Source organism: Entelurus aequoreus, linkage group LG14, assembly GCF_033978785.1.
Source record: "Entelurus aequoreus isolate RoL-2023_Sb linkage group LG14, RoL_Eaeq_v1.1, whole genome shotgun sequence".
NCBI classification, from domain to species: Eukaryota; Metazoa; Chordata; class Actinopteri; order Syngnathiformes; family Syngnathidae; genus Entelurus; species Entelurus aequoreus.
In genome coordinates, this window is record NC_084744.1 from 5093312 (window position 1) to 5118629 (window position 25318).

At 42.0% G+C, this 25318-nt stretch overlaps 1 protein-coding gene across 1 annotated transcript in view; it reads left to right on the forward strand.

The window, feature by feature from the left end:
* Positions 1-25318, forward strand: part of LOC133664320 (potassium voltage-gated channel subfamily H member 7-like) — a 57544-nt gene that overhangs the window by 23766 nt on the left and 8460 nt on the right. The window contains exons 4-7 of the mRNA XM_062068826.1: positions 2062-2487; positions 12603-13002; positions 15136-15336; positions 17381-17635. Coding sequence (XP_061924810.1) covers positions 2062-2487; positions 12603-13002; positions 15136-15336; positions 17381-17635 — 1282 coding nt within the window. The remainder of the gene's footprint in view (positions 1-2061; positions 2488-12602; positions 13003-15135; positions 15337-17380; positions 17636-25318) is intronic.

Here is a 25318-nt window from a genome sequence, read left to right on the forward strand (position 1 = left end):
GTGGCCAAAAGGCTCCATTTTGGTTCCATCTGACATCACATGGACAAAGATAAGACCTTCTGGAGGAAAGTTCTGTGGTCAGATGGAACCAAAATGGAGGTGTTTGGCCACAATACCCAGCAATATGTTTGGAGGAGAAAAGGTGAGGCCTTTAATTCGTTCACCATTCATCCATCCACTCATCCAGCCATCATTCATCCATTCATTCATCCTTGCAAACAGCCATCCATTTGTTCATTTATTCACTCATTCATTCATACTCATCCATCATTCATCCACCCATTCATTCGTCCATCCAACCAGCCATCCATCCATTCATTCACTCATTCGTTCACCATTCATCCATCCACTCATCCATTCATTCATTTATTCTTTTATCCATCCAAACAGCCATCCATCCATCCATCCATCCATTTGTTCATTCAACCATTCATCCATCCACTCATCCATCATTCATTCACTCATTCATTCAACCATTCATCCATCCACTCATCCATCATTCATCCATTCATTCATTCAACCATTCATCATCCACTCATTCATCAATTCATTCACCCATTCATTCACCCATCCATTCATTCATATACTAATTGGTTAATTCAACCATTCATCCATCCATCCTCTTATCCATCATTCGTCCATTCATTTGTTCATTCAACAATCCATCCATCCACTCATCCATCATTCATCCATTCATTCGTCCATTCATCCATCCACTCATCCAGCCATCATTCATCAATTCATTCACCCATTCATTCACCCATCCATTCATTCATATACTAATTTGTTAATTCAACCATTCATCCATCCTCTTATCTATCATTCATCCATTCATTTGTTCATTCAACCATCCATCCATCCACTCATCCATCATTCACCCATTAATTTTTTCATTCATCCATCCACTCATCCAGCCATCATCCATCCATCCATCCATCCATCCATCCATTCATTCATTCATTCATTCATTCATCCATGCAAACAGCCATCCATCCATCCATTTGTTCATTCATTCACTCATTCATTCAACCATTCATTCATCCACTCATCCATCCATTCATTCATCCATTCATTCATTCATCGTTTACCCATTAATTCGTCCATCCAACCAGCCATACATCCATTCATTCACCATTAATCATCCACTCATCCAGCCATCATTCATTCATTCATCCATGCAAACAGCCATCCATCCATTTGTTCATTCAACCATTCATCCATCCACTCATCCATCATTCATTCACTCATTATTTCAACCATTCATCCATCCACTCATCCATCATTCATTCAACCATTCATCATCCACTCACTCATCCATTAATTCACCCATTCATTCATGCTGCCATTGATTCATACACTCATTTGTTCATTCAACCATTCATTCATCCACTCATCCATCATTCATCCATTCATTTGTTCATTCAACCATTCATCCACCATTCATTTGTTCATTCAACCATTCATCCATCATTCATCCATTCATTTGTTCATTCAACCATTCACCCATCCACTCATCCATCATTCATCCATTCATTTATTAATTCGACCATCCATCCACTCATCTATCATTCATCCATTCATTTGTTCATTCAACCATTCATCCATTCATTTGTTCATTCAACCATTCATCCATCCACTCATCCATCATTCATCCATTCATTCAACCATCCATCCACTCATCCATCATTCACCCATTCATTCAGTCATTCATCCATGAAGTTACAAGGTGTTTGATCGTGGTCACAAGAGTGTTGCCAGCTGGTGGAGTTGTAGAACTGATCGGGACAAGTTGACCATCCTGCACTACAGTAGTACTATATGCAGTACTAGTCAGAGTACTAGTCAGAGTACTAGTCAGAGTACTAGTCAGGTGAGTCCTGACCTAGTTGTGGCTGCAGGTGTTGTCCCTGGGAGCGGACGTGCTGCCGGAGTACAAGCTGCAGACCAACCGCATCGACGTGTTCACCATCCTGCACTACAGTAGTACTGCATACAGTACTAGTCAGAGTACTAGCCCGACTACTAGCTAGTTGTGAACTAGTTGTGTTGTGGTGACTGCAGGTGTTGTCCCTGGGAGCGGACGTGCTGCCGGAGTACAAGCTGCAGACCAACCGCATCGACGTGTTCACCATCCTGCACTACAGTCCGTTCAAGGCGGTGTGGGACTGGCTGATCCTGCTGCTGGTCATCTACACCGCCATCCTCACGCCGTACTCCGCCGCCTTCCTGCTCAACGACCAGGAGGAGCAGCGCAGGCGGGAGTGCGGCTACTCCTGCAGCCCCCTCAACGTGGTGGACCTGATGGTGGACATCATGTTCATCATCGACATCCTCATCAACTTCAGGACCACCTACGTCAACCACAACGAGGAGGTGGTCAGCCACGCCGCCAAGATCGCCATCCACTACTTCAAGGGCTGGTTCCTCATCGACATGGTGGCCGCCATACCCTTCGACCTGCTCATCTTCGGCTCTGGCTCAGACGAGGTCAGTTCTTTCTACTGCGTCCCTCCTGTCTTAAAATTATACTTGTACTTATACTTATACTTATACTTATACTTGTACTTGTACTTCTACTTCTATTTGTACTTGTACTAGAGAGTATTACCTAGTATTGTTCCTACAGGAAGTAATACTGCATGGCTCCTGTCTTGTACTTCTACTTCTACTTCTACTTGTACTTCTACTTATACTTATACTTATACTTCTACTTATACTTGTACTAGAGAGTATTACCTAGTATTGTTCCTACAGGAAGTAATACTGTATGGCTCCTGTCTTGTACTTCTACTTGTACTTGTACTTGTACTTGTACTTGTACTTGCACGTATACTTATACTAGAGAGTATTACCTAGTATTGTTCCTACAAGGAAGTAATACTGCATCCCTCCTGTCTTCTACTTGTACTTATACTTATACTTGTATGTATACGTATACTTTGTTCCTACAGGAAGTAATATTGCATGGCTCCTCTCTGGTGGTTCCTCTCTTTAAGAAGGGGAACCGGCGGGTGTGTTCCAACTATTGTGGTATCACACTCCTCAGCCTTCCCCGGTAAGGTTTATTCAGGTGTACTGGAGAGGAGGCTACGCCGGATAGTCGAACCTCGGATTTAGGAGGAACAGTGTGGTTTTCGCCCTGGTCGTGGAACTGTGGACCAGCTCTATACTCTTGGCAGGGTCCTTGAGGGTGCATGGGAGTTTGCCCAACCAGTCTACATGTGCTTTGTGGACTTGGAGAAGGCATTTGACCGTGTCCCTCCAGAAGTCCTGTGGGGACTGATCAGAGAGTATGGGGTATCGGACTGTCTGATTGTGGCGGTCCGCTCCCTGTATGATCAGTGTCAGAGCTTGGTCCGCATTGCCGGTCACCGATTCTGTTCATAACTTTTATGGACAGAATTTCTAGGCGCAATCAAGACGTTGAGGGGATCCGGTTTGGTGGCTGCAGGATTAGGTCTCTGCTTTTTGCAGATGATGTGGTCCTGATGGCTTCATCTGGCCAGGATCTTCAGCTCTCACTGGATCGGTTCACTAGCCGAGTGTGAAGCGACTGGGATGAGAATCAGCACCTCCAAGTCGAGTCCATGGTTCTCGCCCAGAAAAGGGTGGAGTGCCATCTCCGGGTTGGGGAGGAGATCTTGCCCCAAGTGGAGGAGTTCAAGTACCTGGGAGTCTTGTTCACGAGTGAGGGAAGAGTGGATCGTGAGATCGACAGGCGGATCGGTGCGGCGTCTTCAGTAATGCGGACGATGTATCGATCCGTTGTGGTGAAGAAGGAGCTAAACCGGAAGGCAAAGCTCTCAATTTACCGGTCGATCTACGTTCCCATCCTCACCTATGGTCATGAGCTTTGGTTTATGACCGAAAGGACAAGATCACGGGTACAAGCGGCCCAAATGAGTTTCCTCCGCCGGGTGGCGGGTCTCTCCCTTAGAGATAGGGTGAGAAGCTCTGTCATCCGGGGGGAGCTCAAAGTAAAGCCACTGCTCCTCCACATGGAGAGGAGCCAGACGAGGTGGTTCGGGCATCTGGTCAGGATGCCACCCGAACGCCTCCCTAGGGAGGTGTTTAGGGCACTTCCAACCGGTAGGAGGCCACGGGGAAGACCCAGGACACGTTGGGAAGAATATTACTCCCGGCTGGCCTGGGAACGCCTCGGGATCCCCCGGGAAGAGCTGGACCAAGTGGCTGGGGAGAGGGAAGTCTGGGTTTCCCTGCTTAGGCTGCTGCCCCCGCGACCCGACCTCAGATAAGCGAAAGCAGATGGATGGATGGATTACTGCATATGTGTAGTATTATGGTATATTATTACTGCATATGTGTAGTGTTATGGTATATTATTACTGCATATGTGTAGTATTATGGTATATTATTACTGCATATGTGTAGTATTATGGTATATTATTACTGCATATGTGTAGTATTATGGTATATTATTACTGCATATGTGTAGTATTATGGTATATTATTACTGCATATGTGTAGTGTTATGGTATATTATTACTGCATATGTGTAGTATTATGGTATATTATTACTGCATATGTGTAGTGTTATGGTATATTATTACTGCATATGTGTAGTATTATGGTATATTATTACTGCATATGTGTAGTATTATGGTATATTATTACTACATATGTTCCTGCACGTTCCCTCCCTGCAGCATCATCCTTTACCAGTCCAGACATGGTCCATAGGCCATGGACCATGGACCATGGACCATGGACCAGGTCACTATACTTAGTGTCTCTGTCTGGGCTCTGAGAGGATTACTTCAAATTGCATGTTTTTTTTTTTCAATGGTGCTCATTGTGGAATGCATTTGCGGATTAATGGCTTAGCAAGCGGCAATCATTGATGCATTTATGTGAGGGCGGGCAGCTTACATGCAGATGTTGGATGCTGGATGCTGGATGCTGGATGCTCGGATGGCTGCCAGGCCGCGCTGATGGATGTGGATCCACTTCTGTGAGGACGCCATGACACCAAACATGATCTGCCGTAATCATCTTCTTTCACCACGCCACTCTACTTTCCCTCCTAAATAATGACATCATGTTTACTGTGACAACATACAGTATACATAATGTGATGTAACAACATACAGTACACATAATGTGATGTAACAACATACAGTACACATAATGTGATGTAACAACATACAGTACACATAATGTGATGTAACAACATACAGTACACATAATATGATGTAACAACATACAGTACACACAATGTGATGTAACATACAGTACACATCATGTGATGTAACAACATACAGTACACATAATGTGATGTAACAACATACAGTACACATAATATGATGTAACAACATACAGTACACACAATGTGATGTAACAACATACAGTACACATCATGTGATGTAACAACATACAGTACATAATGTGATGTAACAACATACAGTACACATAATGTGATGTAACAACATACAGTACACATAATATGATGTAACAACATACAGTACACACAATGTGATGTAACAACATACAGTACACATAATGTGATGTAACAACATACAGTACACAATGTGATATAACAACATACAGTACACAATGTGATGTAACAACATACAGTACATAATGTGATGTAACAACATACAGTACACAATGTGATGTAACAACATACAGTACACAATGTGATGTAACAACATACAGTACATAATGTGATGTAACAACATACAGTATACATAATGTGATGTAACAACATACAGTACACAATGTGATATAACAACATACAGTACACAATGTGATGTAACAACATACAGTACATAATGTGATGTAACAACATACAGTACACAATGTGATGTAACAACATACAGTACACATAATGTGATGTAACAACATACAGTACACCATGTGATATAACAACATACAGTACACATAATGTGATGTAACAACATACAGTACACCATGTGATATAACAACATACAGTACACAATGTGATGTAACAACATACAGTACACACAATGTGATGTAACAACATACAGTACATAATGTGATGTAACAACATACAGTACACAATGTGATGTAACAACATACAGTACACATAATGTGATGTAACAACATACAGTACACCATGTGATATAACAACATACAGTACACATAATGTGATGTAACAACATACAGTACACAATGTGATGTAACAACATACAGTACACCATGTGATATAACAACATACAGTACACATAATGTGATGTAACAACATACAGTACACCATGTGATATAACAACATACAGTACACATAATGTGATGTAACAACATACAGTACACCATGTGATATAACAACATACAGTACACATAATGTGATGTAACAACATACAGTACACCATGTGATATAACAACATACAGTACACATAATGTGATGTAACAACATACAGTACACCATGTGATATAACAACATACAGTATACATAATGTGATGTAACAACATACAGTACACATAATGTGATGTAACAACATACAGTACACATAATGTGATGTAACAACATACAGTACACATAATGTGATGTAACAACATACAGTACACAATGTGATGTAACAACATACAGTACACCATGTGATATAACAACATACAGTACAAGTACACAACGTTAGTTTTAGCATCTTTTTTCTGTTCCAATAGCAATGTAATTGTTTTCTTCATTGAGAGTCAGTAAGTGTTTGAGTTGTTGTTGTTCAGCAGCTGAGTGTTATTTCCAGTGCTGGAGCAGGAGTTTGTCCCTGCATGAACGTCCCGTGTGGACTATTCCCCCAATGCAGGCTTACAGGCACAACTCTGCAGACATTTGATTGCATAACTCCTGCAGAGAGAATGTTCAACTAGCAGTCACTTCACCAGGCTTCACTATGGATTACTAGGAGTAATAGTACTACTAGTAGTGGAGTAGTAGTAGTACTAGGATATTTGATTGCATAACTCCTGCAGAGAGAATGTTCAACTTGCAGTCACTTCACCAGGCTTCACTATGGAGTACTAGTAGTGAAATACTAGTACTACTAGTAGTGGAGTAACAGTAGTACTAGGATATTTGATTGCATAATTCCAGCAGATAGAATGTTCAACTAGCATTTACTTCACCATGCTTCACTATGGAGTACTGCAAGTACTAGTAGTGGAATACTAGTAGTACTAATAATGCAGTAGTAGTAGTAGCAGTAAGGTAGTACTAGTGGTGTAGTACTAGCAGTACTACTGGTTTGATTGATTGATTGAGACTTTTATTAGTAGGTTGCACAGTGAAGTACATATTCCGTACAATTGACCACTAAATGGTAACACCCGAATAAGTTTTTCAACTTGTTTAAGTCGGGGTCCACTTAAATTGATTCATGATACAGATATATACTATCATATATACTATCATCATAATACAGTCATCACACAAGATAATCACATTGAATTATTTACATTATTTACAATCAGGAGTGTGGAGGGGGGGGGGTGGGGGGTGGGGATATGGACATCAAGTAGTGGACATAGAGAGAGAGAGAGAGAGAGAGAGAGAGATCAGAAGGCATAAGAAAAAGAATCTGCATTTGATTGTTTACATTTGATTATTAGCAATCCGGGGAGGGTGTTAGTTTAGGGTTGTAGCTGCCTGGAGGTGAACTTTTATAGCGGTTTTGAAGGAGGATAGAGATGCCCTTTCTTTTATACCTGTTGGGAGCGCATTCCACATTGATGTGGCATAGAAAGAGAATGAGTTAAGACCTTTGTTAGTTCGGAATCTGGGTTTAACGTGGTTAGTGGAGCACCCCCTGGTGTTGTGGTTATGGCGGTCATTTACGTTAAGGAAGTAGTTTGACATGTACTTCGGTATCAGGGAGGTGTAGCGGATTTTATAGACTAGGCTCAGTGCAAGTTGTTTAACTCTGTCCTCCACCTTGAGCCAGCCCACTTTAGAGAAGTGGGTAGGAGTGAGGTGGGATCTGGGGTGGAGGTCTAGAAGTAACCTGACTAGCTTGTTCTGAGATGTTTGGAGTTTAGATTTGAGGGTTTTGGAGGTGCTAGGGTACCAGGAGGTGCATGCGTAATCGAAAAAGGGTTGAACGAGAGTTCCCGCCAGAATCCTCAAGGTGCTTTTGTTGACCAGAGAGGAAATTCTGTAGAGAAATCTCGTTCGTTGGTTAACCTTTTTGATTACCTTGGTTGCCATTTTATCACAGGAAAGGTTAGCCTCTAGAATGGAACCTAGGTAGGTGACCTCATCTTTCCTGGTGATGACACTGTCACCTACTTTTATGGTGAAGTGATTGACTCTCTTAAGTTTGATGTGGGACCCAAACAGGATGGATTCTGTTTTACCCAAGTGGATGGATAGCTTGTTGTCAGTGAGCCAGGTGCAGGTTCTACAGAGCTCAGCACTGAGGATTTTCTCCACCTGTGACTTGTCCTTGCCGGATACCAGCAGGGCAGAGTCATCCGCAAACAAAAACAATTCACAGTCACATGCCGATGACATGTCGTTTATGTATATTAGGAACAGTAAAGGTCCCAATATACTGCCTTGGGGGACTCCACAGCTCACCGAGAGGGGGGGGGACACGGTGCCGTTCACCTCTACCACCTGCTCCCTCCCCTCCAAGTAAGACTGCATCCAGCTCCAAGAGGTTTTGTTAAATCCGATTGCTCTGAGCTTATCCAACAGTATAGCGTGGTTAACGGTGTCAAAGGCCTTCTGAAGGTCCAGCATGACCATGCCGCAGTATTTGCCCGCATCCACCTCATGTTTTATGTGGTCGCTCAGATAGAGAAGGCATGTGTCAGTGGAGTGGTTAGTTCTGAAGCCGGATTGGAATTTGTACATGAGTTTATTAGTGGCAAGGTAACTATCGACCTGTTCATAAACTATTTTCTCCATTACTTTCGAAATGGAGCTGAGAATAGAAACGGGTCGGTAGTTGCCAGGTTCCAATTTGCTTACTTTTTTAAAGAGGGGAGTTACTCTTGCTATCTTAAAATCTTTTGGTACTTGGCCTTGTGTAATTGATAGGTTTATTATGTGCGTGATGATCGGGGCAATGATGGAGGCAGAGTCCCTGAGGAATCTGGAGGGAATATTATCAAGGCCGGTGGCCTTGTTAGGGTGGAGCGCGCTCAATTTTTTAAACACCTCATCAGCTGTGACCATTTCTAATTTGAAATCATTGTTGGATACTCCTAGCTTTCTGTAGAAGGCTTTAATGTGTTCTACACCAAAGCGACCAGAGTGGTGGGACAGCTTGTTGACAAGAGTTGCAGCTATGCTGGTGAAAAAGGCGTTAAGTCTGCTAGCTACCTCCATTTTGTCTGTAATGAGGGAGTCACCCTCCTTGATGCTGATGTTGGTGAGTCTTGTTTTAAGTTTCTGGCTGCAACCAGGAAGCTGGTTGTTGAGAATTTTCCAGAGCTCACGTGGCTTATTCGTGTTTTCCTCTATTTTGTCATTAATGTAATTTTTTTTTAAGGATTTAGTCAGGTTGGTTGACTTATTTCTTAATTTATTGCATTGCTTTTTGAGAGTTGAAAGGAGTAATTTGAGGTTGATATTATTGGGTTGTTTATCTACTTCTGTTTTACATTTTTGGTATTCAGAGTATTTCCTGTCTCTGTCTTTTATGGCAGCTAATAGGTCCGGATTCATCCATGGTTCCGAGCGGGCTTTGATCCTGACTGTTTTCACGGGAGCCATGTCATTTAGTATCTTTAGGAACGCCGTTTTGAAGCGATCCCAAGCGACATCGACCAGGTTGCTCGCGAGCACAGGGGACCAGTCCCACTCATCTAATTTTAAATTGAAATTGTCATTGGAGTATTTTTTGAGGGATCTGGATTGGGCTGTTATGTGGCCATTGGCTTTAGGTTTAGCTATTTTACGGGTGCAGAAGGTCAGATAGTGGTCGCTAAGACCACAGATCATGACCCCACTATTTTTTATTTTAGGCCGGTCTGAAGTGAGAATGAGATCTATGGTTGATTGGGTGGAATCACACACCCTTGTGGGTAGCGCTATTAGCTGGGAAAGACCGTGCAGATTACAAAACTTGCTGAAGGATCTGAAGACAGGCGCATCTTTGCGTTGAATATCTGTGTTCAGATCCCCAGTTATAATTTTCTCCATGTTGTCTGTCCCCGCCAAGCATTCTTCCAAAGCCCCATAGAAATCACTCTGATTAGGGGGTCTATAAACAGTCCCTATTAGTACCGGCTTAGCATTTTAGAATATTAGTAGTACTAGTATTACTAGTTGGCCCTGCGACGAGGTGGCGACTTGTCCAGGGTGTACCCCGCCTTCCGCCCGATTGTAGCTGAGATAGGCTCCAGTACCCCCCGCGACCCCAAAAGGGATAAGCGGTAGAAAATGGATGGATGGATAGTATTACTAGTAGTGGAGTACTAGTAGTGTGAGTAGTGGCATATTAGTAGTGGATTACTAGTAGTGCTAGTGGTACTAGTAGTGGAGTACTAGTAGTTGAGTACTAGCAGCACTAGTAGTACTGGTAGTGGAGTACTAGCGGTGGAGTACTAGCAGTAATATTAGTGGTGTATTAGTAGTGTAGTACTAGTCATATTAGTAGTACTGGTAGTACTAGTAGTGGAATACTGGTAGTACTAGTAGTGGAATACTGGTAGTACTAGTAGTGGAATACTGGTAGTACTAGTAGTGGTCTATTAGAAGTGGGGTACTAGTAGTACTAGTAGTACAAGTTGTACTAGTAGTGTAGTATTATTTGTGGAGTACTAGTAGTACTAGTAGTGGAGTACTAGTAGTGTAGTCCAAATAGTGTAAAAGAGGCACACACAAAACAAAGAAAGTGGATCAGATTGTTGTGGAAGTGAAAACGAGCCGGAAGCAGAAGTACAAATCCTGACGATGCATTTCAGCTGAGTATGTTTGCATCATACTGCATCTTTCATACTTTGTGTACTGTGTACTGTGTACTGTGTTACTGTTTACTGTGTTACAGTGTACTGTGTTACTGTGTACTGTGTTACTGTTTACTGTGTTACAGTGTACTGTGTTACTGTGTACTGTGTTACTGTGTACTGTGTTGATTCTCACGCCACACAAGAGACGTCAGCTGGATCTTCTAGGCCATAGGTGTCAAAGTCCGTTTATGTGAAACGAGGGAAATACCCTAGGGCCGGGCCGATAATACCATATCAACATATATCGCCATAGACGTCAATATAAAATGCGTTTGACAAAATATTCGATTTATATTTCTATTTTTTGGTCAGAAGAAACCAGAATTTTTTCAAAGCAAGATTCGTTTCATGAAGTTTACTCGCAATTTGGGAACAGGAAACAGAGAGTGTCACTGAGCAATAACAGCCAATCACGTAACAGTATCAACTACACAGTACTCAATAGAAACAGCTTCTTCATCCTTTAAAATTCCCCCAAAGTGATGAGTTCAGGTAACCTCAGATCTTTTTGCATTTCATTCCATGACCATGGAGCTGCAAATATGAAGGCTTTTTTTTTTTTTTACCGAGACTTGCGTTGGCCCTAGGAACCAACATTCTAAGGATGTCATGTGACCTTATAACTGTAGCGACTGGACTCTGTACACATAAAAGAAGGTAACTAAGGGGGAACCCCACCAAGAAGGGATAAAAACCACCCATGGAGAAAACCTGCGTACTGACAAAGACTGACAGTTGATATTTGCATATAAAGTGCAATGGTGCACCAGGTTGCCACAAGCAGTACTAAAACCTAAGGCATGATGATATACACGATACAGTTTTTTCTAATAAGAGGAAAGTGCATTTCTAAAAATCAAGTCTCCATAGTCTAGCAAAGGCATAAAAAGTGGTCAGAATCAAGCGTTTCCTAACTTCAATAACTATCAATAACAATCCCCGAGTCCTTAAATGTCGTGACTTCAACCTTATCAGCGGTTGACATTTCTGGAATGTTCACTGGCGGTCGTTTGCCATTTGAAAATGACACCACCTTAGATGTCTGTAGTCTCAGCTGAGTCAGCTGGCACGGAACAACATCAAAAGCAGACGGCAGGAGCTCAAAGGTTTGCGCTACCGCGGGGGACGAACAACATGTGACCTCGTCATCTGCTTTAGAATGGAACACAGCATCCAACACATTGTCACAGACATGATTTACATAGATGGAAAACTACATTGGACCTAGTATGCAACCCTGAGGTACACCCTTTAATACGGGAAGGACTACCACTAGAACTACTATTAGTACTACTACTACAGCGGGGGATGAACAACATGTGACCTCGTCATCTGCTTTAGAATGGAACACAGCACGCAACACATTATCACAGATGGAAAACTACATTGGACCTAGTATACAACCCTGAGGTACACCCTTTAATACGGGGAGGACTACCACTAGAACTAGTATTAGTACTACTACTACAGCGGGGGATGAACAACATGTGACCTCGTCATCTGCTGCTGAGGCTGGTGCGGGTGGCCAGTACTACTACTAGTACTAATACTATTACTATTACTATTCTAGACCACCACCCTGATCGGACTGCTGAAGACGGCCAGGCTGCTGAGGCTGGTGCGGGTGGCCAGTACTACTACTAGTACTAATACTATTACTATTACGATTGCAGACCACCACCCTGATCGGACTGCTGAAGACGGCCAGGCTGCTGCGGCTGGTGCGGGTGGCCAGGAAGCTGGACCGCTACTCGGAGTACGGGGCGGCGGTGCTGATGCTGCTGATGTGCATCTTCGCCCTCATCGCCCACTGGCTGGCCTGCATCTGGTACGCCATCGGCAACGTGGAGAAGCCCTACCTGGAGCACAAGATCGGCTGGCTGGACAACCTGGGCGTGTCCATCGGGAAGCGCTACAACTACAGCGACGCCAACTCGGGGCCGTCCATCAAGGACAAGTACGTGACGGCGCTCTACTTCACCTTCAGCAGTCTGACCAGCGTGGGCTTTGGAAATGTTTCCCCCAACACAAACTCCGAGAAGATCTTTTCCATCTGCGTCATGCTGATTGGCTGTGAGTATTTCTCCCCTTATGCCAGTACTACAATCTGTATTTGCTGCAAGTATTTGTACAATGTCAGGTCATGGCAGTACTACAATGTGTATTTTTGTATTTGGTGCAAGTATTTCTATATTTGGTGGAAGTATTTTTTACAATGTCTGATTATGGCAGTACTACAATGTGTATTTTTGTATTTGCTGCAAGTATGTGTATATTTGGTGCAAGTATTTGTATAATGTCTGAATATGGCAGTACTACAATGTGTATTTTTGTATTTGGTACAAGTATTTTGATATTTGGTGCAAGTATTTGTATATTTATTACAAGTATTTTTTTTATTTGGTGCAAATATTTTTATATTTGGTGCAAGTATTTTTATATTTGGTGCAAGTATTTCTATATCTGGTGCAAGTATTTCTATATTTGTTGCAAGTATTTGTATATTGGTGCAGGTATTTCTATATTTGGTGCAAGTATTTGTACAATGTCTGATAATGGCAGTACTACAATGTGTATTTTTGGATTTGGTGCAAGTATTTGTATTTTTGGTGCAAGTATTTTTATATTTGGTGCAAGTATTTTTATATTTGATACAAGTATTTTGATATTTGGTGCAAGTATTTGTATATTTATTACAAGTATTTTTTTTATTTGGTGCAAATATTTTTATATTTGGTGCAAGTATTTTTATATTTGGTGCAAGTATTTCTATATTTGGTGCAAGTATTTCTATATTTGGTGCAAGTATTTGTATATTGGTGCAGGTATTTCTATATTTGGTGCAAGTATTTGTACAATGTCTGATTATGGCAGTACTACAATGTGTATTTTTGGATTTGGTGCAAGTATTTGTATTTTTGGTGCAAGTATTTTTATATTTGGTGCAAGTATATAATATTTGGTACAAGTATTTTTATATTTGGTGCAAGTATTGTTATATTTGGTGCAAGTATTTTTATATTTGGTGCAAGCATTTTTATATTCGGTGCAAGTATTTGTATATTTGGTGCGAGTATTTTTACATTTGGTGCAAGCATTTTTATATTTGTTGTGAGTATTTTTATATTTGGTGCAAGTATTTGTAAATTTAGTACAAGTATTTTATTATTTGGTGCAAGTATTTTTATATTTGGTGCAAGTATTTGTACAATGTCTGATTATGGCAGTACTACATTGTGTATTTTTGGATTTGGTGCAAGTATTTTTATATTTGGTGCAAGTATTTTTATATTTGGTACAAGTATTTTTATATTTGGTACAATTATTTTTATATTTGGTGCAAGTATTGTTATATTTGGTGCAAGTATTTTTATATTTGGTGCAAGCATTTTTATATTCGGTGCAAGTATTTGTATATTTGGTGCGAGTATTTTTTATTTGGTGCAAGCATTTTTATATTTTTTGTGAGTATTTTTATATTTGGTGCAAGTATTTGTATATTTAGTACAAGTATTTTATTATTTGGTGCAAGTATTTTTATATTTGGTGCAAGTATTTGTACAGTGTCTGATTATGGCAGTACTACAATGTGTATTTTTGGATTTGGTGCAAGTATTTGTATTTTTGGTACAAGTATTTTTATATTTGGTGCAAGTATTTTTATATTTGGTGCAAGTGTTTTTATATTTGGTGCAAGCATTTTTATATTCGGTGCAAGTATTTGTATATTTGGTGCGAGTATTTTTATATTTGGTGCAAACATTTTTATATTTGTTGTGAGTATTTGTATATTTGGTGCAAGTATTTGTGTATTTAGTACAAGTATTTTATTATTTGGTGCAAGTATTTTTATATTTGGTGCAAGTATTTGTACAGTGTCTGATTATGGCAGTACTCCAACATATATTTGTATATTTGGTGCAAGTATTTATACAATGTGGTATTATGGCAGTACTCCAACATATATTTGTATATGTGGTATAAGTATTTGTACAATGTGGGATTATGGCAGTACTCCAACATATATTTGTACATGTGGTGCAAGTATGTGTACGTGTACACAGTACTCCAACATATACTGTAAGTGTATATGTGGTGCAAGTATTTGTCGTGTACATAATACTCCAACTTATACAGTAAGTGTATATGTGGTGCAAGTATTTGTATGTGTACATAGTACTCCAACATGTATGTGTATATTTGCAGCCCTGATGTACGCCAGCATCTTCGGCAACGTGTCGGCCATCATCCAGAGGTTGTACTCGGGCACGGCTCGCTACCACGCCCAGATGTTACGTGTCAAAGAGTTCATTCGCTTCCATCAGATCCCCAACCCTCTGAGGCAGAGACTGGAGGAATACTTCCAGCACTCCTGGGCCTACACCAACGGCATTGACATGAACACGGTACGCAGAGCGGGAAGGCATTGTCGTCATGGCAACCATGACTCAACTTAACTAACCCTCACCCTTTTCTCTCTTGTCTGCTACACATCTGGACATCACCACCTGGCAGGAGGTGAGGATTTCTGTGCAAGTGGGTCACACACACCCTCACCCAATACACCCTCCCACTAAACACCCTCACCCAGTACACCCTCACCCTAAACACCCTCCCCCAATACACCCTCACCCAACACACACCCCCAATACACCTTCACCCAGTACACCCTCACCCAACACCCCCCCCCCAATAAACCCTCACCCAATACACCCTCCCCCAATACACCCTCCCCCAACACCACCAATACACCGTCCCCCAATACACACTCCCCCAACACCACCAATACACCGTCCCCCAATACACCCTCCCCAACACACTTCACCCAGTACACCCTCACCCAAAACACCCTCACCCAATACACCGTCCCCAACACACCCTCCACCTAAACACCCTCCCAACAGACTCTCCCCAACACACCCTCCCCAACACACCTTCTACCAACACATCCTCCTCCAATACAACCTCTCCCAACACACCCTCCCCCAACACCACCAATACACCCTCACCCAATACACCCTCACCCAATACACCCTCCCAACACACCCTCACCCAACACACCCTCTCCCAACACCACCAATACACCCTCACCCAATACACCCTCCCCCAACACACCCTCCACCTAAACACCCTCCCCAACACACCCTCTCCCTATACACCCTCCCCTAAACACCCTCCCCCAATACACCCTCCCCCAACACCACACCCTCCCCCAATACACCCTCTCCCAACATACCCTCCCTCAACACACCCTCTCCCATCACACCCTACCCCAACACACCCTCCCCCAACACCACCAATACACCCTCCCCCCACACACCCTCTACCAACCCACCCTCCCCCAACACACCCTCTACCAACACACCCTCTCCCAACACCACCAATACACCCTCACCCAATACACCCTCCCCCAACACACCCTCCACCTAAACACCCTCCCCAACACACCCTCTCCCTATACACCCTCCCCTAAACACCCTCCCCCAATACACCCTCCCCCAACACCACACCCTCCCCCAATACACCCTCTCCCAACATACCCTCCCTCAACACACCCTCTCCCATCACACCCTACCCCAACACACCCTCCCCCAACACACCCTCCCCCAACACCACCAATACACCCTCCCCCCACACACCCTCTACCAACCCACCCTCCCCCAACACACCCTCTCCCAACACACCCTCCCCCAACCAGTCAGTACTTCTAAATATACTGCCTCACTAAAATATACATGACATTTGACTACAAGTACATGAAGTGTGTAGTAAATATCTTCTTGTACTGCCTCAGTAAAATATACAGTAAGTACTAGAAGTGTGTAGTACTCCTAAATATCTTCTTGTACTGCCTCAGTAAAATATACAGTAAGTACTACAAGTGTGTAGTACTCCTAAATATCTTCTTGTACTGCCTCACTAAAATATACAGTAAGTACTTGAAGTGTGTAGTACTCCTAAATATCTTCTTGTACTGCCTCACTAAAATATACAGTAAGTACTTGAAGTGTGTAGTATTTTTAAATATCTTCTCAGTAAAATACACAGTGTGTACTAGAAGTGTGTAGTATTCCTAAATATCTTCTCAGTAAAATACACAGTGTGTACTGGAAGTGTGTAGTATTCTTAAATATCTTCTGAGTAAAATACACAGTGCGTACTAGAAGTGTGTAGTACTCCTAAGTATCTTCTCAGTAAAATACACAGTGCGTACTAGAAGTGTGTAGTACTTGAGTGCTGGACTGAGCTGTTGGCTCCGCCCCCTAGCAGGTGTGTAGAAGCGTGTAGTATTTGAGTGCTGGACTGAGCTGTTGGCTCCGCCCCCTGGCAGGTGTGTAGAAGTGTGTAGTACTTGAGTGCTGGACTGAGCTGTTGGCTCCGCCCCCTGGCAGGTGTGTAGAAGTGTGTAGTACTTGAGTGCTGGACTGAGCTGTTGGCTCCGCCCCCTGGCAGGTGCTGAAGGGCTTCCCAGAATGCCTGCAAGCTGACATCTGCCTGCACCTGAACAACAACCTGCTGCACAACTGCAAGGTGTTCCAAGGAGCCAGCAAAGGCTGCCTGAGAGCTCTGGCCATGCACTTCAAGACCACCCACGCTCCTCCTGGAGACACCCTGGTCCACTCTGGAGACGTCCTTACCGCCCTCTACTTCCTGTCCAGAGGATCCATAGAGATCCTCAAGGACGACATCGTGGTCGCCATCTTGGGTAAGTCTTCTTCTTCTTCTTCCTCTTAGTGATCAAAGGTGAAACGTGTCTACAGTAATGGTTCACAGTTCGGGGGTGGTAAGGGTAGCTGTCTTTTGTTCAAAAGATAAAAGTAAAAAGGGGGTGGGGTAGCTGGGGGAGCTAGCATTCACAAGTTAGCATTAACAAGCCTGATGGCCTGTGGGTAGAAACTGTTTGTCAGTCTCGTAGTCCTGGATTTCATTCTCCTGTATCGTCTGCCTGATGGTAAGAGGCTGAAAAGACTGTGTACTGTCCTTTATGATGTGTGCTCTCCTGGTGGCCCTGGTAGAGTACATGTCCTGCAGTGAGGGTAAGGCTGCTCCTGATATGTACTGAGCAGTTTTAATCACTCGCTGGAGTGCCTTCCTGTCCTTAGCAGTGCAGTTTCCATACCAGACCGGGATTGAGCTGGTAAGGACACTCTCAATCGTACTTCTATTGAAGTTGCTGAGAATTTTGGGTGGCATGCCAAATTTTCTCAGCCTTCTTAGGAAGTACAGTCGCTGCTGGGCTTTCTTTATTGTTTGTTGGGTGTTGTGATCCCAGGTGAGGTCCTCGCTGATGTGGGTCCCGAGGAATTTAAAGGTTTTCACCCTGTCCACCTCTGTCTCCCCTATGTACAGAGATGTGTACTGTGCACTTCTTCTCTGTGGGTCAATAATCCTCTCCTTGGTCTTGTCTGTGTTCAAGGAGAGATTATTATCCTGACACCAGGCCACTAGTTCTGTTACCTCCCTTCTGTACGCGGCCTCAGCTCCCCCGGCGATAAGTCCGACAACCGTAGTATCATCTGCAAACTTGATGATACTGGTGTTGTTCTGGGAGGCCACACAGTCGTGTGTGAAGAGGGTGTACACCAGGGGGCTCAGCACGCAGCCTTGGGGGGTCCCTGTGCTGAGAACCTTTGTGCCGGATGTCTGGTTGCCGACTCTGACTGACTGGGGCCGGTTTGTGAGAAAGTTCAGCACCCAGTCACAGAGAGCCGGTGTCAGACCAACAGTGAGGAGTTTAGCAGTGAGTTTTTGTGGGATGACCGTGTTAAAAGCAGAGCTGTCGTCGATGAATAATAGCCTGGCATAGGTGTCCTTGCCCTCCAAGTGGGTGAGGGTGGTGTGTATGACGGTGTTGACTGCATCCTCAGTGGACCGGTTCTGCCGGTAGGCAAACTGTAGAGGGTCCAGTGTGTCTGGGATGGTCTTCTTGATGTGTGACATGACTATCCTCTTGAAGCACTTCATCACTATTGGGGTGAGTGCAACGGGGCGATAGTCATTCAGACAGGTCAGTGTTTTTCTTTGGCAGGGGCACGATGGTGGTGGTCTTGAAGCAGGTGGGCACAACAGCTTGTGCTAGTGACAAGTTGTATATGTCAGCCAGCTCTGATGAACACACCCTGAGGGCCCGGCCAGGGATGTTGTCTGGGCCAGCTGCCTTCCGTGGGTTTGTTCTCGTCAGAACTGTACGTACCTCTGCTGTTGTCACAGTGAGTGGTGGGTCGTGCGTGCGCTCCGTGGTCAGAACCCCTCTCTGTTGGTTGGTGTTGAGGACCTCGAAGCGGGCGTAGAATTCATTCAGCTCATCTGGCAGTGAGGGTTGGCTGTTTGAGACCCCCCTGCTCCCCTGCTTGTAGTCTGTGATGTGTTGCAGGCCTTGCCACAAGCGCCGGGAATTTTTGGTGGAGTAGAATCCTTCCAGCTTTAGTCTGTATTGTCCCTTAGCCTCGCTGATGGATCTACGCAGGTCATATCTGGCCTTCTTGTAGTCCTCAGCGTTGCCTAAAACAAATGTAGCTTGGACCGAACATCACAGTTAATCCAGGGTTTTTGGTTTGGGTATATCTTGTATTGTTTTGTGGGCACAATGTTTTCCACACATGTGCTGATGTAGCCAGTTACACTGGAAGCATATTCCTCTATGTCCACAGTACCGTCATCCCTCTGAGCAGTAGTTTTGAACATGTCCCAGTCTGTAGTCCCAAAGCAGTCCTGAAGCACTAGTTCAGTGTCTTCATTCCACACTTTAACAGTTTTACTCACTGGGGGGGCTTGCTTGAGGCGCTGTCTGTAGAAAAGCTGAAATGTGATCAGATAGTCCAAAGTGTGGTCTGGGTACAGCCTTGTAGGCTCCCCTCACGTTGCACTACATCTGGTCCGGAGTGTTTTTTTCCTTCGTAGGAAAGTTCACACACTGATGGTATTTCGGGAGGACACTCTTTAGGTTGCGGTGGTTAAAATCCCCAGCTACCATCGGGGGTGTGGTCTCTTGTTTACTGATGACGTCATGCAGCAGCTTCAGCGCTGTAGTGGAGTCCGCCCGTGGGGGGGTGTAAACAGACAGTATAAACACTGCACTGAACTCCCTTGGCAGGTAAAGGGGTCTGCATTTCACCATCAAAAACTCAATGTTGTCCGAGCAGTGTCTTTCAACCACCTGTACGTCCGAGCACCAGCGGTTACTCACGTAAACACAGACGCCGCCGCCTCTCGCCTTTCTTGAAGCCGTTGTCCGGTCTCCACGGTAGACCGAGTGCGTTGCTAGCTGGATAGCAGAGTCTGGGATGCTGTTTGAAAGCTGGGTTTCCGTGAAAAAGCACAGCATTCTCTCAGTTCACGCTGGGATGTAATCCTGGTTCTCAGCTCATCCAGCTTGTTGTCCAGCGAGCGCAGGTTATCTAGCAGCAGGCTAGGTAGTGGTGGCCGTGTAGCTCTAGCCTTTAGCCTAGCATGTAGCCCCGCTCTCTGGCCCCGCCTAGCATGTAGCCCCGCCCTCTTGCTCCGCCGCCTTGTTGTTGTTTTGGTGTGGCTGTGGTTAGCTGGGTCTCGTCGTAGCAGAAAGTTGAAGTCTGTCAGACCATAAGTGATCTCATGGTGAGCTTTTCCCATGTCCAGAAGTGCATCTCTGTTATAGCTCACTGTTGCGGACAAAAACTTTGCATTTAGGAAGCAAATTAGGACTATAATAAATAAAAAACGTAGTTGTTGTCGGGAGGATGACGCAAAGACGTCCTCCTCCTCTTCTTCTTCTTCGTCTTCTTCTTCTTCTTCTTCTTCTTCTTCTTCTTCTTCTTCTTCTTCTTCTTCTTCTTCTTCTTCTTCTTCTTTTCTTCCCGTTCTTCTTCTTCTTCTTCTTCCTCTTCTTCTTCTTCTATATGTAAACTTTATTTTGTGTTCGGTACGTTGGTTGGTGTTTCTCCTGACACGAGTAAATATCTGAAAAAAATGGTCAAAGAGCACCAGTAAATGTCTGGAAAAAGATGGTCAAAGAGCATGAGTTAATATCTGAAAAGGATGGTCAAAGAGCACCAATAAATATCTGAAAAAGATGGTCAAAGAGCAGGAGTAAATATCTGGGAAAAAAAATGGTCAAAAAGTACCTGTAAATATCTTAAAAAGATGGTCAAAGAGCAGGAGTAAATATCTGAAAAAAATGGTCAAAAAGCACCAGTAAATATCTGAAATAGATGGTCAAAGAGCAAGAGTAAATATCTGAAAAAGATGGTCAAAGAGCAGGAGTAAATATCTGAAAAAGACGGTCAAAGAGCATTAGTAAATATCTGTGAAAGATGGTCAAAGAACAAGACTAAATATCTTAAAAAGATGGTCAAAGAGCATGAGTAAATGTCTAAAAAAGACGGTCAAAGAGCACGAGTAAATGTCTGAAAAATATTGTCAAACAGCAGGAGTAAATGTCTGAAAAGATGGTCAAAAAGCAGGACTTGATATCTGAAAAAGATGGTCAAAGAGCACGAGTAAATGTCTGAAAAAGATGGTCAAAGAGCACGAGTAAATGTCTGAAAAAGACGGTCAAAGAGCACGAGTAAATGTCTGAAAAAGATGGTCAAAGAGCATGATTAAATGTCTGAAAAAGATGGTCAAAGAGCACGAGTAAATGTCTGAAAAAGACGGTCAAAGAGCACGAGTAAATGTCTTAAAAAGATGGTCAAAGAGCACGAGTAAATGTCTGAAAAAGACGGTCAAAGAGCACGAGTAAATGTCTTAAAAAGATGGTCAAAGAGCACGTGTAAATGTCTGAAAAAGATGGTCAAAGAGCACGAGTAAATGTCTGAAAAAGATGGTCAAAGAGCACGTGTAAATGTCTGAAAAAGATGGTCAAAGAGCACGAGTAAATGTCTGAAAAAGATGGTCAAAGAGCACGAGTAAATGTCTGAAAAAGACGGTCAAAGAGCACGAGTAAATGTCTTAAAAAGACGATCAAAGAGCAGGAGTAAATATCTGAAAAAGATGGTTGAAAAGCAGGACTTGATATCTGAAAAAGATGGTCAAAGAGCACGAGTAAATGTCTGAAAAAGATGGTCAAAGAGCACGAGTAAATGTCTGAAAAAGATGGTCAAAGAGCACGAGTAAATGTCTGAAAAAGACGGTCAAAGAGCACGAGTAAATGTCTTAAAAAGATGGTCAAAGAGCACGAGTAAATGTCTGAAAAAGATGGTCAAAGAGCACGAGTAAATGTCTGAAAAAGACGGTCAAAGAGCACGAGTAAATGTCTGAAAAAGATGGTCAAAGAGCACGAGTAAATGTCTGAAAAAGATGGTCAAAGAGCACGAGTAAATGTCTGAAAAAGACGGTCAAAGAGCACGAGTAAATGTCTGAAAAAGATGGTCAAAGAGCACCAGTAAATGTCTGAAAAAGATGGTCAAAGAGCACGAGTAAATGTCTGAAAAAGATTGTCAAAAAGCAGGACTTGATATCTGAAAAAGATGGTCAAAGAGCACGAGTAAATGTCTGAAAAAGACGGTCAAAGAGCATGAGTAAATGTCTTAAAAAGATGGTCAAAGAGCACGAGTAAATGTCTGAAAAAGACGGTCAAAGAGCACGAGTAAATGTCTTAAAAAGATGGTCAAAGAGCACGAGTAAATGTCTGAAAAAGATGGTCAAAGAGCACGAGTAAATGTCTGAAAAAGACGGTCAAAGAGCACAAGTAAATGTCTGAAAAAGATGGTCAAAGAGCACGAATAAATGTCTGAAAAAGACGGTCAAAGAGCACAAGTAAATGTCTGAAAAAGACGGTCAAAGAGCACGAGTAAATGTCTGAAAAAGATGGTCAAAGAGCACGATTAAATGTCTTAAAAAGATGGTCAAAGGGCATGAGTAAATGTCTGAAAAAGAGGGTCAAAGAGCACGATTAAATGTCTTAAAAAGATGGTCAAAGAGCACGAGTAAATGTCTGAAAAATATTGTCAAAGAGCACGAGTAAATGTCTGAAAAAGACGGTCAAAGAGCACAAGTAAATGTCTGAAAAAGATGGTCAAAGAGCACGAGTAAATGTCTGAAAAAGACGGTCAAAGAGCACACGTAAATGTCTGAAAAAGATGGTCAAAGAGCACGAGTAAATGTCTGAAAAAGACGGTCAAAGAGCACAAGTAAATGTCTGAAAAAGATGGTCAAAGAGCACGAGTAAATGTCTGAAAAAGACGGTCAAAGAGCACAAGTAAATGTCTGAAAAAGACGGTCAAAGAGCACGAGTAAATGTCTGAAAAAGACGGTCAAAGAGCACAAGTAAATGTCTGAAAAAGAGGGTCAAAGAGCACGAGTAAATGTCTGAAAAAGATGGTCAAAGAGCAGAAGTAAATATAGCTATAAATATACCATAAATAGTTATTGTATATTCAGTGAAATAAGATAAATAATTATTGTATAATTACGTGATAATAACAACATAAATAATGATTGTATATACCAATATTTTGGTACTCGTTTGTGTACTTGGTATCGTTACAGTGGATATATGTATAGATCCACCCATTTGTTTACTTTGAGGAGCGCTAGCTTGCTGTTAGCGGTGAGCTAATGTATCCTTCTACGGTGTGTAGTGAAGCATGTTTAGCTATTCCTCGTCCTCCAGTGATAATAATACTTGCAAGAAAGGTTAGTCATTCAGAAGTAGCTAAAACACTGTGGAGGGACATTAGCTAGCTATGTTTTAAAAGCACAATTGCACAGCAGCGCTTCAGTGTTTATAGCTTCAACTTTATCGTAGTTTTGAAGACAAAATATGTTCATTCTCCCGCTTCTGTCTCCACACTGTTTCTGCTTGCCAGTGCTGCGTGTGTGTTGACTCACAGCCACCTCGGCTCATATCAGCAGCAAAGCCACCACAGCGCCATCATGTCCATGAAAACACTGTGTTCCACTTTTTGTCAAAGACACTATAGTACCTGTTTTAATTCATCAGTACTAGTATACTTTATTAGTACTAGCATACTTTATTAGTACTAGTATACTTTATTAGTACTAGTATACACTACTTTAAGTCTACTTCATGTTACTGTGAAATTATTATGCAGAATTATCAACTTTTTTTTTAGCGATTTATGAATCCATTATCATGAGAATACATGACATTACCGACATGTACGATATGTGCACAGCCTCAATAAGTACAATCAGTGCAATAAGTGTGGAAGTACATAAAGTGCATTAATTACAATAAGTGCAATAAGTACAATAAGTGCAATAAGTGCATTAAGTGCAATAAGTAAAATACGTGCAATACGTACTTTAAGTGCAATAAGTACATTAAGTGCAATAGGTGTAATAAGTACAATAGGTACATTAAGTGCAATAAGTGCAATGAATACATTTAATACAATAAGTACACTAAGTGCAATAAGTGCAATGATTCCAATAAGTACTTTAAGTGCAATACGTGCATTAAGTGCAATAGGTGCAATACGTACAATAAGTACAATAATTAAAATAGGTACATCAAGAGCAATAAGTGCAATAAATACATTTAATACAATAAGTGCATTGAGTGCAATAATTGCAATAAATACAAGTGCAATAAATGCATTAATTGCATTAAGTACTTTAAGTGCAATAGGTGCAATACGTACAATAAGTACAATAGCTACATTAAGTGCAATTACTACATTTAGTACAATAAGAACAATAATTGCAATGAGTACAATAAGTACTTTAAGTGCAATATGTGCATTAAGTACATTAAGTGCAATAGGTGCAATACGTACAATAAGTACAATATGTACATTAAGTGCAATAAACACATTCAGTACAATAAGTACAATATGTACATTAAGTGCAATAAATAATTCAGTACAATAAGTACAATTGCAATAATTGCAATAAGTACAATAAGTGCAATAATTGTAATAAGTACATTAAGGGCAATATGTACATTAAGTACATTAAGTGCAATAGGTGCAATAAGTACAATAAGTACAATAAATAAGTTTAGTACAATAAGTACAATAAGTGCAATAATTGCAATAAGTACAATATGTGCAATAATTGCAATAAGTACTTTAAGTGCAATATGTGCTTTAAATACATTAAGTGCAATAGGTGCAATACGTACAATAGGTACATTAAGTGCAATAAATACATTTAGTACAAAAAGTATAATAAGTGCATTAATTGCAATATGTACAATACGTGCAAAAGATGCATTAAGTGCAATAAGTGCAATAAGTGCAATAAGTACAATAAGTGCAATAAGTACAATAAGTGCAATAAGTGCAATAAGTGTAATAAGCGCAATAAGTGCAATAAGTCCAATAAGTGGAATAAGTGAAATAAGTGCAATAAGTGCAATAACTGTAATAAGTGCAATAAGTGTAATAAGTGCAATAAGTGCAATAAGTACAATAAAGTGTAATATAAATGTGTGTGTGTGTGTGTG